Source organism: Bos taurus, chromosome X (assembly GCF_002263795.3).
Source record: "Bos taurus isolate L1 Dominette 01449 registration number 42190680 breed Hereford chromosome X, ARS-UCD2.0, whole genome shotgun sequence".
NCBI classification, from domain to species: domain Eukaryota; kingdom Metazoa; phylum Chordata; class Mammalia; order Artiodactyla; family Bovidae; genus Bos; species Bos taurus.
In genome coordinates, this window is record NC_037357.1 from 36,795,115 (window position 1) to 36,812,229 (window position 17,115).

General features: G+C 52.3%; 1 protein-coding gene across 7 annotated transcripts in view; it reads left to right on the forward strand.

Moving 5' to 3' along the window:
* The window catches only part of ATP2B3 (ATPase plasma membrane Ca2+ transporting 3), a 61,741-nt gene extending 47,828 nt beyond the window's left edge, over nt 1-13,913 (forward strand). For 2 of the 7 annotated variants that reach the window (XM_024987795.2, XM_015461509.3), the window contains 2 exons: nt 854-1,007; nt 11,047-13,913. In XM_024987795.2, coding sequence (XP_024843563.1) covers nt 854-1,007; nt 11,047-11,072 — 180 coding nt within the window. In that variant the 3' untranslated portion in view covers nt 11,073-13,913. The remainder of the gene's footprint in view (nt 1-853; nt 1,008-11,046) is intronic. The other 5 variants (XM_015461505.3, XM_005227663.4, XM_015461508.3 and 2 more) reach the window with 3 other exon arrangements.
* Nucleotides 13,914-17,115: the final 3,202 nt, after the last annotated feature.

The following is a 17,115-nucleotide window of genomic DNA, read 5'->3' on the forward strand; positions in this document are numbered from 1 at the left end:
GCTCCACCCCCCAGCCCCCCCACCCACCCCCACCCCCTACCCCACCGCCAGCCAAAGGCAGGGTCGGGAAATCTGAAGACACTGTGTCTCTGGCAAGTTCACCCCCATGGCACTTCTTTCCCAAAGGCTCCCTGGAAGCTTAAAGGGTGAGGGCCAAAGCCAAAGCCATCTTTGCTCCCCAGACCTAGCTCTCCATTTTCCTCCCGCCCTTCCTGTGGCTCTGTGGGTAAGCATTCTGATAAGACAAAGCGGGGGCTTTGAGAAAACCCCTCCCCCTCTTGTAAAATCCATTCTTCCATTGAGATTTCCCTCTGAATACCCCTCAGTCACTTGGACGAGCCACAGGAGCAGAGTGATGCCAGGTTAGAGCCATGTAAGCAAGAACGGGTGGGGAAGGGCAGCTGTCCCCACCATTCACGACCTTGTTCCTAATGGGAGCATGTCACATCCCTCAGGTGTGTTGGGGCAGCAAAAAAGTTGAGCACTACTGACCTAGGATAACAAAGTATTGCCAGACACAGGTATTTATTGACGAGTGGCTTGCAATGAGCATATCGTGAATGCAAATGGCTCTCCCTAAAATCATTTGTGGTGCACCCGATCCATCACTAATCCCCGAGCGCCCCAAGTCTTCTGAGCCCAAATCATTCGCTCAGCAAACCGTCTCTTGATGGATGACGCAGAGGCCGAGGGCCTTGGCCACGGTCCCATCGGAAGCACCGCGGCGACCCCCATGAGGCTTTGCTGTCACGATATGCGCCCAGCATGGTCCCCGTCCCCACCTAGCCCCACCCCCGTGCGGTCCCCAGGACCACAGTGCAAGCCAACCTTTATCTCATTTTCTCTCCCACAGATGGAGGTAGTGAGTACCTTCAAGAGAAGCGGTTCATTTCAGGGTGCTGTGCGCCGGCGGTCCTCGGTCCTCAGCCAGCTCCATGACGTAACCAATCTTTCTACCCCTACTCACGTAATTCTCTCTGCTGCCAATCCCACCAGTGCCGCTGGGAGTGAGTCTTGAGTCCCCTTTTCTCTCATAAATGGCATCTCTGGGGAGGAAAAAGCCTCCAACTCTTCCTTCTCTTTTTTTTCCAGTCTTGCATCCTCCGCGCACCGTGGCTTTTCCGTTCTTTCTTTATTGCCCCGTTCAGTCCTTCCCACCAGATGGTGTGTCGCTCCAAAGCCATAGCCTCTTATGAAATGTACTGAATCCATGGCACTGCTGGACCTTCGTTCTTTTCTCTGTTTGGTTTATTTTATTTTATTTTTGTTTAGTGCTCCTTCTGTCATTGGTTTTCTTTTCTTGAACTGGTCTGCCTTTGCTGATGGTTCTTCACGAACTTGGGCCGTATTCTAGTGGCGTTGGGGACTTGGTGGGCACTTGGTCAGTGTTCTGCGGGGCAGAACAAGGTTGGTGTGTGGGCTCAGGGCCATCTCCGGGACTCGAAGGAGAAGCCTTTGCAGCATCTTTCGCAGTGGAAGAACTCAGCCCACCAACTGGGGACTAAAGAAACAGCTTCCAGAACTCTCCTTGAGGTGGTTTCCCAAGGCAGTAGACCTGAGCCACCAGGCATTAGAGGTGTCCCCAGGAGCCCTCCTCATGCCCCAAATCCACCCTCGGCCACATTTCCATTTGTCCCCAATGCATCTTTGCTCTTTCCAAGCAGGCTTCAGGATTGGAAGGTCTTAACCTGATCTGGTCCATACTCTCTGTCCTCCTTCCTTCGAGAAGTTGGGAGACATTGATTCCTTGCTATACGTTCCACTGAAAACTTCCCGCCATGTCATCACATTTAGAAAGGAACCCAGGGGCGGTCCTAAAGAGGTAGAAACTTCCACATTTGCTCACATTTCTTTACAAAGACAAAAGGAAAGCCATTGGACCATTGAATCCACTACCCCATGGTCCCCCGAATGACAATGCAAGGAACCATGTGCACCCCCCGCCACCCAGGGTCACCTACTTCTCATAACAAACTTGATGTTTTCAAAAACAAAACAGTGAACCTTCAGATATGAGCCTCTTTCCTTTCCTTCCAGTGGGACCTGGCAGCTCTCACTCTGAGAACACACCACTCCCCACAGACAGGAGTCGTTAACTATGCTTTTCCCACCAGACTCTGGGATTTTCTTTTACCTTGATTTCTTCTCTTTTCCTTTTTTTCCTTTGTCTTGTAGTTTTTTTATGGTTTTTTGGTTTGTTTGTTTGTTTGTTTTCTTCTTCTTCTTCTTCTTCTTTTTTTTTTTTTTTTTTTAGGAACTGGTGAGAGGTCCCGAGTGGAGGGCGTCCCTCCTCTTGCTTAAGCTATTGTTTCAGGCCACTCTGCCCTTTAAGGAAGGGATGTGGGTTGCACTGGTCCCCACTGGGGTTCACCTTGTCCCCTTTGGAAATGTCACACATGTGAACGCACACACACACACAAATGCATTCTCCATCCCACAGGCTACACATCCGGCTACCTTGAATGCTCACTGAGACACCCACCTGAGCCACAAGTACTGGCTGTTGGCCATCATGGGTGAGCTGGAAAGCTCCAGCCTCATCACACAGGGGAGTTGCCACCACTCCACCCAGAGAGACTTACAGGAGGCTTGGCCAGGGCCCACTGGGCAGCTGCTGCCCTCCCCCTGCCCCACTTCCTCCACGTGTTCCTTTGCCATCTCTCTCTGTGCTTTCTGTCTGTCTGTCTGTCCATCTGCCTGTCTGTCTGGGTGCCTCCAGCTTCCTCCCTTGGGGCAGTGTCTCTCCTGTGTCTTCCTTGGCTCCTAGTGCCTTCCTTCTTTCTGCGACCATGTGCCACAGCCCCCTTCCCACTGCCGGGAGCCCAGAAGTGTAGAGTAGGAGCCACTCTACAGGGACCCAAGTAGCTCCTGGCCAGAAGAAGGTTCGCTGTCCCTTCCACACCTTGTGCCACTGGGAGATGAGTGCCTTCGGCCTGCGGAGGGCTCTGATGTTCTGATTCACAAGGGGCGGCCTCAAAGGCACAGCACCTCGGAAAGGACCCCTCTGCAGAGGAAGATGCTGGATGGAGGACCAGGTGACACCAGGGGACATTCCAGATTCCAGATACTGCCCACCAAAACTGCTTCCTCCCACCATCACCGCGTGGCAGGTTGGCTTGGAACTCTAAACTGGTTCCCAGTCTGAGCTTCAAAGACCCTGAGAAATCACCAAGCCTGGCACCCACATCATGCAAATCAGGGGAAGGCGTGGTGGAGCAGAGGACAGCCCCAGGCCTTCAGTCTCTCTCTCAGAACTTACCAGTGGTCACAGGGCACAAGGTTTCCTCGGGAAAACCTGGCTCTTTCAGGAAGGCTCCTGTCCTCCTTGCCCACCACTTGGCCAGGCCGCGCCTCGTCCTGAGCACCACAGCCAGTCTCAGCCCAGTGTCACTTCTATGGAGAACCTCGGGCTGTCTAGGTGGAAGGCCCAGTCCAGGGTGTGGACGAGGATTCTGAAGGCCAGAATGAAACTTGACACAGATTACCCAACGCAGGTCCCAGCATGTAACATCAATGGAAGAAGTGGCCAGAGAATGTCCTCAGAATCTGAAGGGGAGGAGAATCCTTCCAAAAGATGTTTGGGGGGAGGCTAGAGATGCAGTGATCCTTGGGGCTCAACGTGCCCACATTCACAGCCACCCACACTTCCTAGTCAACCTCTGACATCCCCCTGAGCTGGGCTTCCCATGCCCATATGTGCTTGTGGGTCTTTGCTGCTCCTGAATTCAGGAGTCCTAACTCGGTCCCCACATCCCTGGTCAACAGGCAATGACCTCCCAGCTCCACAATGGCCTTAGCTGCCTCCTCCTTGCTCACTCAGCCATTTCTCCTGCCTGGCTCAGTGGCTGCCCCACCACAGCCATTTCATTCTTGGCCTGCCACCTCATTTCACAGGACCTCAGCCATGCTTGGCCTTGAGGCCTCCCATATGAGTGGCTTAGGGAAATTCATCCTTTACTAACCACCTTCAGTCTTTTGGAAATGAAAGGGGTGTGAAATCCTATCCTCTGTTAGTGTGTCAGTCACCCCCATTCCTGCCCTGATTACACTCTCACACAATAATGCTGGCTGTCAGGATGCCCAAGGTGGAGCCAGACAGGGAGTGTCTGTTCACTCAGGTTTACTTATAAGCAGCAAGCCCAGGGTGCCAGGTGGTTGCCCCCAGGTGTGAGGGGGGACACACAGACACACCCCAGGCCCTCCCCAGCCACACATCCAAAGCCCGTTCACATCAGCCCAGCCGTCTATACTCCAATGTTTACTGCCGCAGGGGCAGCTTGTGATTTTGGTCAGATGTGGCCAGAAGAACTCCCTCAGGGTGGTTTTGTTCTGATCAACTGTGCCAGAAACATATCATGGCAGTTGTTTTGTTTTGATTGGCTTTTGCAACATGAAAACATTCCATCCAACTTGGCAAAGCCCAGCTAGGTGGGGCCTTGGGTCTTCCATGGACATGCCCTTCTGGAGAGCAGGGAGTGTGCTCCTCACACACTCACAGAGCAGTAGTTAAGGCAGCCCCATGGAGGATGGAGGAAAGAGTCTTGCAAGTGAAAGCTGTCTCATTTGCTGGAGTTTGCTTCCTTCTCAGGAAATCCATTGGTTTCGAGCCAACTCTGCCCGTGTGGGTTTCTGGGAATAGTGTATTGGCATTTGCAGTTGTCTCTTTGACAGTGTGCACACTGTCTCCACACTAGGAACAGTATCAACCCTGCCCAAGCCTTCATGCAGGTAGGGGCCCTACCATGTGGAAGGACCTTGCAGACAATTCCAAAAGCACACACCAGCCGAAAGCCTCAGGCCGACCCTGGAAGCCCTGCTCTGGAGCCCTTCCCAGTAGGCACTTCCAGGCCAACTGCAGGGGCTGGGAGCCAGGGCTGAGACAGCTCAAGAGACTTAGTTGAGATCCTGAAGCTGGAGATGGCTGGGGTGAGAGGCAAGGCCAAGCTCCCAAAAAGCCCAGGACTCTCCATGCCTGGGTCAACTGAGTGCAATGTTGTGCTGATGCCAGCCACTGAGGCTGGACTATCCCAGTCCTGGGCACACACACATGCCCACAGAATGGGGGGTAATCTTTACAACCTCATCAGCCACCAGCATTTTCGGTTGGCCAACACCCGCAAATCCATGTCTTTTGTTTGGGATTCAGTACCTCAGTGAAAGGGCCAACTCTGGAGTTTGCATTTTCACATCTCCTAATTCCATGGTTGAGGAAAGGGAACCTTCCCCTTGCTGTCCCCTCAACTGTGGTTCCATCACCTTACATGTCTTTGTGTTGCTTTCAAGTCATGATTCAACTTCATGCCTATGGGGAGGGTTTGGGAATTGAGAACCTGAAATTCATGGAGGCCTCATGGCTCTCCCCGGCTGCTGTGCTCGGAATTTGCTCTAAGTCCAAAGCCCCAATGCCAGGGAAGCTGCCAGCTTCCTTCCTCCTACAGAAAGTTCTGGATTAGTAGTTGGTCCAGAGCCAGGCATGTCCATCAATCATGCACAGGCTTTCAGGGAGTAGAGCAAGACAGGGCAGGAGTTGGCCGGAAGAATTCTGAGTTCTGTGAGCCTCATGCTGAGACAGGAGCAGAGGGTAGAGAGGATGTCAACCCCCCAGGGCCTGTTCATCCCACAGGACAGAAGGCATCAGGCCCAGTTTCTATTGTGACTGTTGTTATTGCTTTTAGTTTTCTCTTCTCTCCTTTTCTTCTCTTTTAATAGGGTAGGTGTTCCCTCAGTCCTTCACCATCCTGTCTGCTTTCATGGCCCTTCCCCGCCTCCACCAGCACCTCCATTGCAAACTCCAGCGATTAAAATTCAAAACCAAAGCACAGTCCATCCAATTTCAGCCATGACCTTCACAACCCTGCCTCCTCAGGCCCCAACTATTCATCAGTAGCATGCCCCCATGGCACAGTCTGACACAAGCACCCCTCCTCCGTGTGGCCCCAGTGGTCCTGCGGGTCAGGATCTCAGGGTGAGAAGAAGGTAGGCCCTGGGCGGCAGACAATAAAGAAGTAAGCTTGCACTCAGTGCAGATGCTCACCAGCCTCAGAACAAAAGGAAGAACAAGAGAAACGTTAGGGACGGCGGGGCCCCCCCGAGCCACCTTCCCCGCCGGCCAGGCACTGTTTGGGATAAAGGTTGTCTGAGACAGCCTCTTAGAGGGTGGACTGTGAGCTGAGTTCCAAATGAGGACACAAGGCTGACGAGATGATCTGGTGGAAGAAAAGTCTAGGCGGGGGAAGGGGGCAGGTGTGATGGCCCTGTGGGACACTCAGGCTAACTGTTCTGAGCAACACGGGTAGAGAGTGCTGGTTGGGGGAGCTATGATGGGAGACATGTGCCAGTCCATGTGGGCCCCCTGCTCTCAGGGGTCTTATGTTCCAGTGACAGGAAACAGAGAATAAATAGGATGTATGAGGTGTTTGAAGGTGAACTGTGCTGGGGAGAAAAGGAGGCAGAAGAGGTACCGGGCTGCTGAGGGAGATAGGTGGATTGCAGCTACACATGGAAAGAGGTGAAAGGGAGCCATGAGGCTCCCTGGGGAAGAGCCTTCCTGACACAGGGAACAGCCAGCGCAAAGGCCCTGAGGCAAGAGTGTCCCACTTGAAGAGCCAGGGGGCTGCAGAAAGTAAAGGAGGAAGAGGAAGACAATGGCCCAAGGCAGGCCTTGGCAGTACTTTTCCTTTGAGGGACACAGGGCTACTGAAGGGTTTGGAGCACTGGAGGGTGTGACTCGGTCTGACTTGTGTTTGTTTGAAAACATGGCTCAGGCTTCCATGCCAAGAGAGAGTGGAGGTCAAGAGCGGCAACAAGGGAGGAGACATGGGAGTGGGAGGTAAAATTGAGGAAGCAGGCAGAGCCCTGAGTATGGACATAGAGATGGGGTCTCCTTACCAGACAGATGGCTAGAAGCACCCAGGAGATGCATGGACGTGGGTGGAGAAAAGGCCTGGATGACCCGGTGTCCAGCCTGGAAACAGGGGTTGGCGTGGAGAGCAAGGGGCGGAAGAGAACAGAGCCAAATGAAGCTGGGGTCCTCCGTAGCCACAGCTGGAAGGACCGAAGCACCAAGAGAGGGGCAAAGAGTAACCTAGATGAGGGATAGGGAGATGGCCGGGCGGCACGCCCAAGCAGTGAAGGAGAAAAAATGGCAGTTCTCAGATGCCAGGAGGTGGGGGTTGTGACGGGTCTCAGGAGAGATGGGGCAAGAAACTACAGCACGGCGTCCAGCCCCAGCCAGACCTGCCCTAACCTAGGAGTCCTCTTCGCTGGCTGGTGCTTTTCATGTCTTTCTTTCACCTTTAAATTATCTTACAGTCACCTGGACTTGGGCGGGGGGTGTCCCACACTGCACAGACTGGTGTGAGTGCCACCATGGTAGGACCCAGAGCTGCCTCAGCAGCTGCTGGGATGTTTGGAGTCCTCACCTGCTAGACACAAGGGCAGGGCCCGACTCAGTGTCAGACAAAAGGGATGGGGACAGGGAAGACCCCCAGGGACCCAGGGAAGATCCAGGGGCCCGGCCCCCAGCATCTCTGGGCTTGGGGATTGTGGTCCCCGGGAAACACAGCTGCAGTCATAGAGGTGGGAAGGGCTTCAATGGGGAGAGGTTTGAGAACTAGGGGCCGCAAGACATGCTGATGTTCAGCTCTGGGGTTGCAGTGCTGGGTGCCTCCAAGGTTCAGCCAGAGCCCTGCCCCCTGGATGGGAAGACAAGGCAACGGGCAGGGTCGGCAGAGGCAAGGCTGGGGGTCCCTCCAGGACCTCCTTCAGTTCAAGAGGCCCTATTAGCCATCCACAGGAGCTGCAGGGGCAGCAGGTGCCAGGAAGGGTGGGTCCTGGCTGCAGGTGGTCGTGGTACAGGGGGTGTTGATGGCATCGACTTGGGCTGTAAGCTGTGGGCAACACTGGCAGCCTTGAGCGCAGTGACATCCCTTTGGGGTTCTAGAGATGGAGAAGTGACCTGAGGGCCTTGCCCTGGCCTCTGGGACAGTCCCAGGCCAGGAGAGGAGCTAGGGCAGGGTGCTGGACCCACTTGGCTGTGACCAGGCTTTCACAGGGAGGCATCAACTTCACCATGGGGACATCCTCAGGCCCCCGGGTGTGAGCCCAGGCCTCCAGGGTGGTTCTGTCTTCCCAGTTCCCACCAAACCCACGTCCCAGAGGTTGGCTGTGCCCTTTGGTTGGAGGTGGCCTGAAAACACCCCATCGTAAGACCCATCTTGAGCCATTTGTTAAGAGCCCAAGATTGGGATACAGGGAAACAGAAGCTGGAGGGAAGCTGACTCACGGTCAGCTGTAAACACACTCAGGTTGACTTGAGCCAGAGGCACATGTTTGAGCGGGCAGCCCTGGCATTTCATGTTGGTGACTGAGCAGCTGCTCTGTGCCAAGCTTTGGCACCAGGCAGCAAAGAAGGCTACTGACAGGCATTCAAGTGAGTCTTTGAGTACAGCCTGGAGGACGGCCATGGCAAGGGTGGTCTGGGAGAGCTGAGGGTGAGAGTGAGCAGAGGCCTGGCCTGATCACATGACCCAGGCCCAAGGGAGGGCAAAGGAGGTGGCCAGGGCACCAGATGACTGCTAGTAAACTTACCACGAGGGCCACCAGGGTTGAGGGTGGCAGGATGCCACTGGCTCCCACTTCTGTGGCTTGTAGGGTGTGGCTGAGAGCCAAACCAAGTCCTCCAGCATGACCATGCAGCCAAGAAGCTGCCCATGGTTCCCCCACAGTCCTGGCACCAGAAAAGCCCCAAATAATGAGGCCACATCTGCCATGGCTACAAAAAGTGAACTGTTCCTTTTCATTTAAAAGGTCAAAATGACACTCAATTTTGGTGTCAGCCCCATCTCAGAAACCAGTCTGGGGAATGAAGGGGCTGACAACAAATGATGGCCATCTAGCAGCCAGAAGATGGGTCTTCACCAAATTCCAAGCAAATCCTCACAGGATTTAAGATATGCAATTAGAAAATTCCAATTTGATGGTGCAGTGTGGCTCATTTTTTGGCACTTGACTGTGAGGTTCTCCTGGTTTAAACTGATCACGGAGCACTGAGCCTGGTTGAGCAATGCCAACCCTGGTGTCCAGACACTGCTGCTGCTGCTAAGTCGCTTCAGTCGTGTCTGACTCTGTGCGACCCCATAGACGGCAGCCCACCAGGCTTCCCCGTCCCTGGGATTCTCCAGGCAAGAACACTGGAGTGGGTTGCCATTTCCTTCTCCAGTGCATGAAAGTGAAAAGTGAAAGTGAAGTCGCTCAGTCATGTCCGACTCTAGCGACCTCATGGACTGCAGCCTACCAGGCTCCTCTGTCCATGGGATTTTCTAGGCAAAAGTACTGGAGTGGGGTGCCACTGCCTTCTCCGGTCCAGACACTAGAGGGTAGCAAAGGACTCATTGTTAACAGTGGGATTCATGGTCAAAACCAAGGGGCAGTGAAGTTGTCCTATGAAGGGCCAGGGAGCAAGTACTTTTAGGTTGTGGTCCAAGTCACTGTGGAAACTACACGGCTCCGCCCTCCAACACAGCCAGACAAAATGCTCATAGGGATGGGTGTAGCCGTGGCCCCACTAAGACTTCGTTAACAAAACCATATTGAGGGCCAGAGTTAGCTCTTGAGCCACAGTTGCCAATACCTTCTCTAAACCAAGAAAATCCAACCCTAGCACCTTGAACTTGGAAGTAGCTTTAGAACTGACATGTGTCCATTCACTCACATAGGGAGGGTCTGGCCTCTGAATCTCAGCACAGGGCCAGCTGGTTAGCATGGGGCCAGCTTAGGGTTTCCCATCCATTCTGCCTTCTAGAAGCATGAGAGTGGCCAGGCTGGGGGCCTAAGGAAGGAGCAGAGAGAGGCAGCAGCTCTGCAGCTTGTAGACCCGACGAGACTTGAGCATGCATGGAAGTGAAGGCAGGGCCGTCAGAAGAAGCTGAAGGGCTAAGCCTGCAGGAGGTGTGAGGCTCAGGGCTGCCTGAGTGCAGCTGGAGCTGTGGTAGCAGGGGAGCAAGGCATTGTGGGAAGCTCTTTCCTGGGGACCTTTGTGCTGATCTGAGGCCTGCAGATGCCAGTGGGGTGGCCAGAGAACCTGAGAATGGGGCAAATATGGCAGATTCCAGGGACTGAAAGAAGTTGTGTGTCTTGGAGACTGAAAAGGGGGAGGGTGAGAAAGGCTAGAGGGGCGGGTTAGGTGCACACTCCAAAGGGTCTGTGAAAGGAAGTGATGACTTGGTCAAATGCTGGGCATCCGAGAAGGACAGGCTTGGTGGGTAGAAATCAAAAGTGGAGCCATTTTCCATCTTGGGTGCCTCCAGATGGGGGACTGGCAGGGGCCTGAGCCGCAGTCCCCTGGTTTCAGCCAGATGAGCCCTGGGCTGTGGCCAGGGCCAAGAGGTTGGCCTGGCAGTGTGGACAGGGAAGAGGAGGGACAGGGACAGGCCAGTGCTCTAGGCACCCTGGGACAGAGTAAGGAAGAGTGGAGAAGAGGGAGACAGAGAAACTGGTGAGGTAGGAGGGCCAGAAAGGGGCAGTGTCATGGAAGTTTCCAGAAAGAGGGGCAGTTGCTGAGGCATGGTAGCTGGGGTCAGAAGAGAGGACCTAGAGAAGTTGGAGGGGGACCCACTCAAGAAAGGCCTGCCGTGTGCCCAGAGGCTGGGGACTTTTCTCATGCCAGAAAGTTCCAGATTATTCGGAAAGAGAAAGTAGAGAGCCCAGGGCCCATCACATTCCCTTTTCCCAGTCAACTTTCTCGGCTCCCATGTTGGAATCCCCCTGCCAACCCCCCCACCCCCGTTGTAGCCAGCAGTCCACTGCATCTGTTGCTCTTGAGTTCCAGAATATCTACCATTTGTCCTGCATGCATGTCAGATGATGGGAGGTAACCGCACCCAGGCAGAGGGCTCCGACCGTTCTCTTCCAAAAGACCAATGTTTGTCATGCAGTGCCCCCTGCCATGGATGTGGGCATGACTGGCAGCGCCAGCTGGCTGCTCATGGTCTCCTTCCTTCTTCCTTCCTCCCCCTCTCCTCCCTTCCCTCCCCCATCCCCCTCCAGATTCGGGTGGTGAAAGCGTTCCGTAGCTCCCTCTACGAAGGCCTGGAGAAACCAGAATCCAAGACCTCCATCCATAACTTCATGGCGACGCCTGAGTTTCTGATCAATGACTACACCCACAACATCCCGCTGATTGACGACACGGACGTGGATGAGAACGAGGAACGCCTGCGAGCCCCACCGCCGCCCTCCCCCAACCAGAATAACAATGCCATAGACAGCGGCGTCTACCTGACCACGCACGGCACCAAGTCAGCTACCTCTTCACTGTTTTCTTCCAGACCCGGGAGCCCGCTCCACAGCGTGGAGACGTCCCTCTAAGCAGGACTGCTCTGGGCACACGCACCATGCACACACGCACACTTGGACGGGCGGGGTCACGGGCAGTGAGGACTGTTGAAGGTGCCTGACCACCCTTGCCCGAAGCCAATCCATTCTAGGAGGGGGAGGAGGACAAAGGAGCGATCAGAGAGTGAGAAGAGTTGTGTGTCACACCCCCCTTTTTCTATGGAAGCTTTTTTAAATGAACACTGTCATTCCACCAGATGTTCACTGTTCGGGGCGTGCGGTGGGACAGAGGTCTCCTTGTCATTTTTTGGGGGGAGCACTCACTGCAGAGCAATTGGATCAACAGTTTCAACAGGGGAGCGCCACTCTGCAGGAAGGATGCTCTCACCCAGGTGGCCCACCAGCCTAGCACCCCCTCCCCAGGATGGGTGCAGTTGGTCTGTGTGTGCGTGTGTGCCTAGCCCCGTGTGCACGTATATACATGTGCGTGCACACAGAGGACCAGATGCATATCTCAAGAATAAGGAACTACTTATTGGCATGATATTTCCATTCCTCTTATCCAGTATTTTCATTTTGAAATTTCATTATTTATTGTGTCAGGGTCATTTTTTTTTTTTTTCAGGGAACTAGACTGCAAGAATATCCTTTTGGTTGCTTGGGGCCCACTTCACTGCTCCTCCCCCGAAAGTCCCCTCCATCCCTCATCCTCCCAGCACAGTTCCTGGGAGCAGGAAGGTCAAGGAAGGCAGGTGCAAATCAGAACACTGGGAACATTTGCATTTTGAGACCCCTGCCTATAGAGGAAAAAAAAAGTCAAAATTGTTCTTTCAAAGGAAAATACCAAAGTATTATTGAGAATGATCCCCTCCAGTAGGTAGAAGGGGGAGTTTTGCTTTTGGTTTCCTTTGGCTCCAACTCCGATTCTCTAAGTCCTGAATTCTGCCCAGTGGGTGGGTTTTCTTTGTCTGCATCTCCAACTTCAAGAGCACGAAGCCCGGCCCTGGACATGCCTGACCTCATGGGGACAATCCAGGAGAGCCAGGTCTGCAGGTGCCGCTGATGCAGAATGCAGAGTCAGAAAGAAAGCAGAGAGGGACCAAACCCAGGAGGAGCTGACTTGGCCACAGCGCAGACCTCAGCCCCCATTGGCACCTCCAGCTGGACTCCCACTCTGGTTTGGAGAATGCCAAGAAGTCTCTGAGCTGCCTCTAAAGAGACTTGGATCAGTTCTCAGTCACCCCTCGCCAAAGCACTCTCCTGACCCTGGTCTTCTCACTCAAAGATAACTATGACGCATGAGAGCATGGATTTGGGTCTGCAGCCACCTACAGTGACCTTGGGGATGCCAAGCCCCTGGGGGTGATGGTACCTCGTCTCTGTGGCTGTAATTGAGAAGGTGGGAAGCTGAGGAGGTCAGCTCTGCCATGTGGTTGGCTGAGCTCAAGTGGAGGGCTGGGCCTGGGTTCCCCAGACAGTTCCCTTGGGGGCCTCTCCTGGCAGTGTGGGCACCCAGCATGCCCTCCGTTTTCCTCGAATTTATGATATCCCAGGAGGGAAATGCAGAAAAAAGCAGTGGTTCTTTTACCTTCAGAATTCTTTTTCTGTCTCCCATTTTGCACAGAAGAGGTTGGGGTCCAACCACAGCCTGTGGCTGGGGCCTGGGAGCTGAGCCGCTGGGGGACAGCTGGGATCTGAGGGGCGGAGAGGCATTAGCTAGACCGCTGGCAAGGCTGGTTCGCCCATCCCGGGCCCATCCCACAGCCCCTCGCCAGGGCTGGTCTGACCTCGACCTGTGTCTGTGCACGTCTGGATGGGTGGTGTCCCAAGCGCGCCCAAGTCCCCACTGTTAACATAACACCATGTCACCCCTGAGCAGGAGTAGTCATATCTTGGGCCAAGGAATTTCGGTTAGAAAGGCAAATCCCACTTACAATGCCAGCTACAGATAACTTAAAGCCATCCCTTTTTTCCAAAGGGCACATTGAGAATGTTACCCATTTGTAAATTGTTCTCCAATGTCCTTGTTTAAACAACAACAAACAGGGCAACTCAATTTGTCGCAGGTCTGTGTGTTCTTAAACAAGAATTCAAATTGTAAATGTTGAAATGGAAGAAGATGCACACGGAACACTATGCTCACGGGCTTCTTTTCATCCTCTGTTGTAGACACACTGGTAGGACACATGGTTGACATATAGCGCAAGCCTCACTGCTGCTATCCAGTCGCCTCCTGTGCTTGGCGACCGTTTAGTCCCCGGGTGCCTTTCCACGGGGTGTGGGGTGCAGACCGCTGCTCTCGTTTCTGTGCGTCTTCAGACCAGGGGGCCCTGTCTCACTGGGAAGGCCCTCTCTCTAAAGCATTATCTTATACGGAATGGCTTGGTCAACTGTGTTCAGTTATTAAATCTGTTTTACATTTTTATCTGCCTGTTAAAAAAGATGAACAAAAATAACTTAATGAAGAAGACCACAGATGCATCATAATTTAAAGTCTGTAGTTGAATTTCCTAATTTTAAGACTAGACCAAAATTTCTGTATATTAAAAAAAAAAAAATGCAACGCTCCTACAATCTCACTCTGGGTAATGTGTGTGATTTATTATTTGGTGAATTCTCCTCTGAAGCTAGAGAGGTGGTGTTCTCCCCTTCATCAAGCTGGGGTGAGCCCCAGGAACAGCGGGGTTCCTGGGGGTGCAGCCACCTTGCTGATCCTAATGGAAGAAGGAGAGTGCTCAGCTCACCTGCTCTGTGTGGTCAGGCTTGAATGGTCTTGACCTGGAAGGGCCTCACCTGAATGTCCAGACTAGCATCCTCAGAGGTGGGTGGGGTGGGGAACACCACCCAAATGACAGAACCCTGGCACACATGCAGATGGTGTCTTTTTATTTTCACTGCTGCAAAGTACAGATAACATCACATTTAGCATCTTGACCATTTTTAAGTGTCCAGGTTGGCAGCATTAAGTATGTTCACGTGGTGTGTGGCCATCCCCAGAACTGCCCATCTTCCCCAATGGAAACTCTGCCCCATTAGACACCAACATCTCCTCCCCCAGCCCGTGCCCCCCATCCTACTCTCTGTCTAGGGTCTGACGACTCTAGACACCTCATACCAGTGGAGTCATATGGGGTCTGTCCTTGTGTCTGGCTTCTCTCACTGACCATCATGCCTTATCGGTCCAGCCGTGTTGTAGTGGCTGTCTTTTTAAGGCTGAAACACTCCATTGTGGGGCTGGGCCATGTTCTCTTCATCCAGGCATGCATCGATGGATGCGGGTTCCTTCTACCTTTTGACTTCTGTGAACTGCGCACCTGTGAACACGGGCGTACGTATATGTGTTTGGGCCTGTGTCTTCACTGCTTTTCAGTAGATACCCGGAAGTGGAATTGCTGGATCCTATGGTAATCTTTTTTTTTTAATTTATTTATTTATTTTAATTGGAGGCTAATTACTTTACAATACTGTAGTGGGTTTTGCCATACATTGACATGAATCAGCCATGGGTGTACATGTATCCCCCATCCTAAACCCTCCTCCCACCTCCCTCCCATCCCATCTCTCAGGGTCATCCCAGTGCACCAGCCCTGAGCACCCTGTCTCATGCATCAAGCCTGGACTGGCAATCTATTTCACATATGGTAATATACATGTTTCAATGCTATTCTCTCAAATCATCCCATCCTCACCTTCTCCCACAGAGTCCAAAAGTCTGTTCTTTACATCTGTGTCTCTTTTGCTGTCTCACATATGGGGTCATCATTACCATCTTTCTAAATTCCATATATATATGTGTTAATATACTGTATTGGTGTTTTTCTTTCTGACTTACTTAATTCACTCTGTATAATAGGCTCCAGTTTCATCCACTTCATTAGAACTGATTCAAATGCATTCTTTTTAATGGCTGAGTAATACTCTTGTGTATATGTACCACAACTTTCTTATCTATGCATCTGCCGATGGACATCTAGGTTGCTTCCATGTCCTAGCTATTGTAAATAATGCTACAATGAACATTGGGGTACACGTGTCTCTTTCAATTCTGGTTTCCTTGGTGTGTATGCCCAGCAGTGGGATTGCTGGGTGGTATGGCAGTTCTATTTCCAGTTTTTTAAGGAATCTCACACTGTTCTCCACCTATGGTAATCTTGTATTTACTTTTTGAAGGAACAGCCAGACCATTTTCCATGGCACCCTTTTCCATTCCCCCCAGCAGTGTACAAGGGTTGCCATCACAGATTTCCTCTTTAAACCAAAGCCATGGAAAGAAAGCCCGTTATTGCCCTCATTCACTGGCTCCGAGGGTCACTGCACCATTCATGCCTTCACACATCAGGTGTCTTTGAACATCTGTGCTGGGGCCATCTGTGCAAACAATTTGTCCTGGGGACAGCCAAGCTGCATGGCCCAGCCCCTCTGCCCCACCAGCAGAGCCACGAGGGTAACCCTGGCTCATGATTTGCAAATGACTCCTGTGGAAACAGGGCCCAAAGTCCCTGCATCCTGTTTCCTCGTATTTCTATTCCTCCACCGTGCACATCACCCTGGTAGACTTGGCAGTGCCAGAGGGAGCATTTTCCAGGGAAACTGCCAAGAAACAAGTAAAATGGCTCCTAAGCTCCCTCCCAACCACCTGAGGCCATACTTTCAGAAAAGGTCAAAGGCAAATGGCAGCAAACAGCAGAGAAACGAATAGCAAGAAGTTCTGGCTTCAATGATACATGAGGTCCTCTCAAATAAGAAGGTGAAGTCAGTGGGGGTTGGGCCAAACACCATATCAAGATAGCTGTGCCTTCTGGGGAGATATTACTCATCTATATCTGATTTCTGTTTTCCGTGGACTTCCATGAGCAAATAGGACTCAGGTTGCCAAGGGGAAAAAAAAAAACAACTGGTCATTCACCAATGCCCTGAGGCAGGGAAAATACTACAACACCCATCCCTTCACAAAGCTGGGAGCCATTTTTATCAGCAGGCAGCCTGGGAGCACGGGTGGTGCCATGAACTCAGGGGACCTAAGCTGCAGGCCTTTCTTCTCTCCTGGTTCTGGAGGCCAGAAGGCAGATTCTAGTTTTCCCATTTCTGGCATCACTGGCAGTCCTTGGCTTATAGACAAATAAGTCTAGTTTCTGCCTGCATCATCATGGGGCCTTGTCCCTTTGAGCTTGTGTCTCCACCTGGTATGCGTCTGTCTCTCTCTCTTCTTATAAAGGACACCAGGCATATTGCACGAGGGCCACCCTACTCCTGTAAGATTGCATCTTACCTTGATGACACTACAAAGGCTCTATTTGCAAATAAGGTCCCATCTCCACAGGTTCTGGGGCTTAGGACGTGACCATGTCTTTGGGGGACAACAGACTCTCCATCCCAGCTACAAAAGAAGAGATGGAGAGATGGACTGAGCCCCTCCGAGGACCTGGCTTGCCCTCTCCTTTCTCTGGCTTGACAGGCCAAGGAAGTATTTATCGCTTTAATTAAGATGCGCTCTGGACTAAAAAGTTCCCGGAGGCCTGGGGTTCTAGAAAATCTTCATCTCTCATTATTGACCTTTTTGAACCTAAAATAAAAAAGGCAGAAGATCGTATCTCTTTAATCCCTATTATCTTTTACAAAGCCTCAGTAATAGGAAGCCAAAGCAAATAAAAGAAAACCACTCTGAACCAGATTTTAATTCATATTGTGTGACCAAACTGTCCTTACAAAGCAGAGCTGGCCATGTCACATATTCCCCAAAAGTGTCACATATGTCCCAATACCATTCCTTACCTCTGTTCC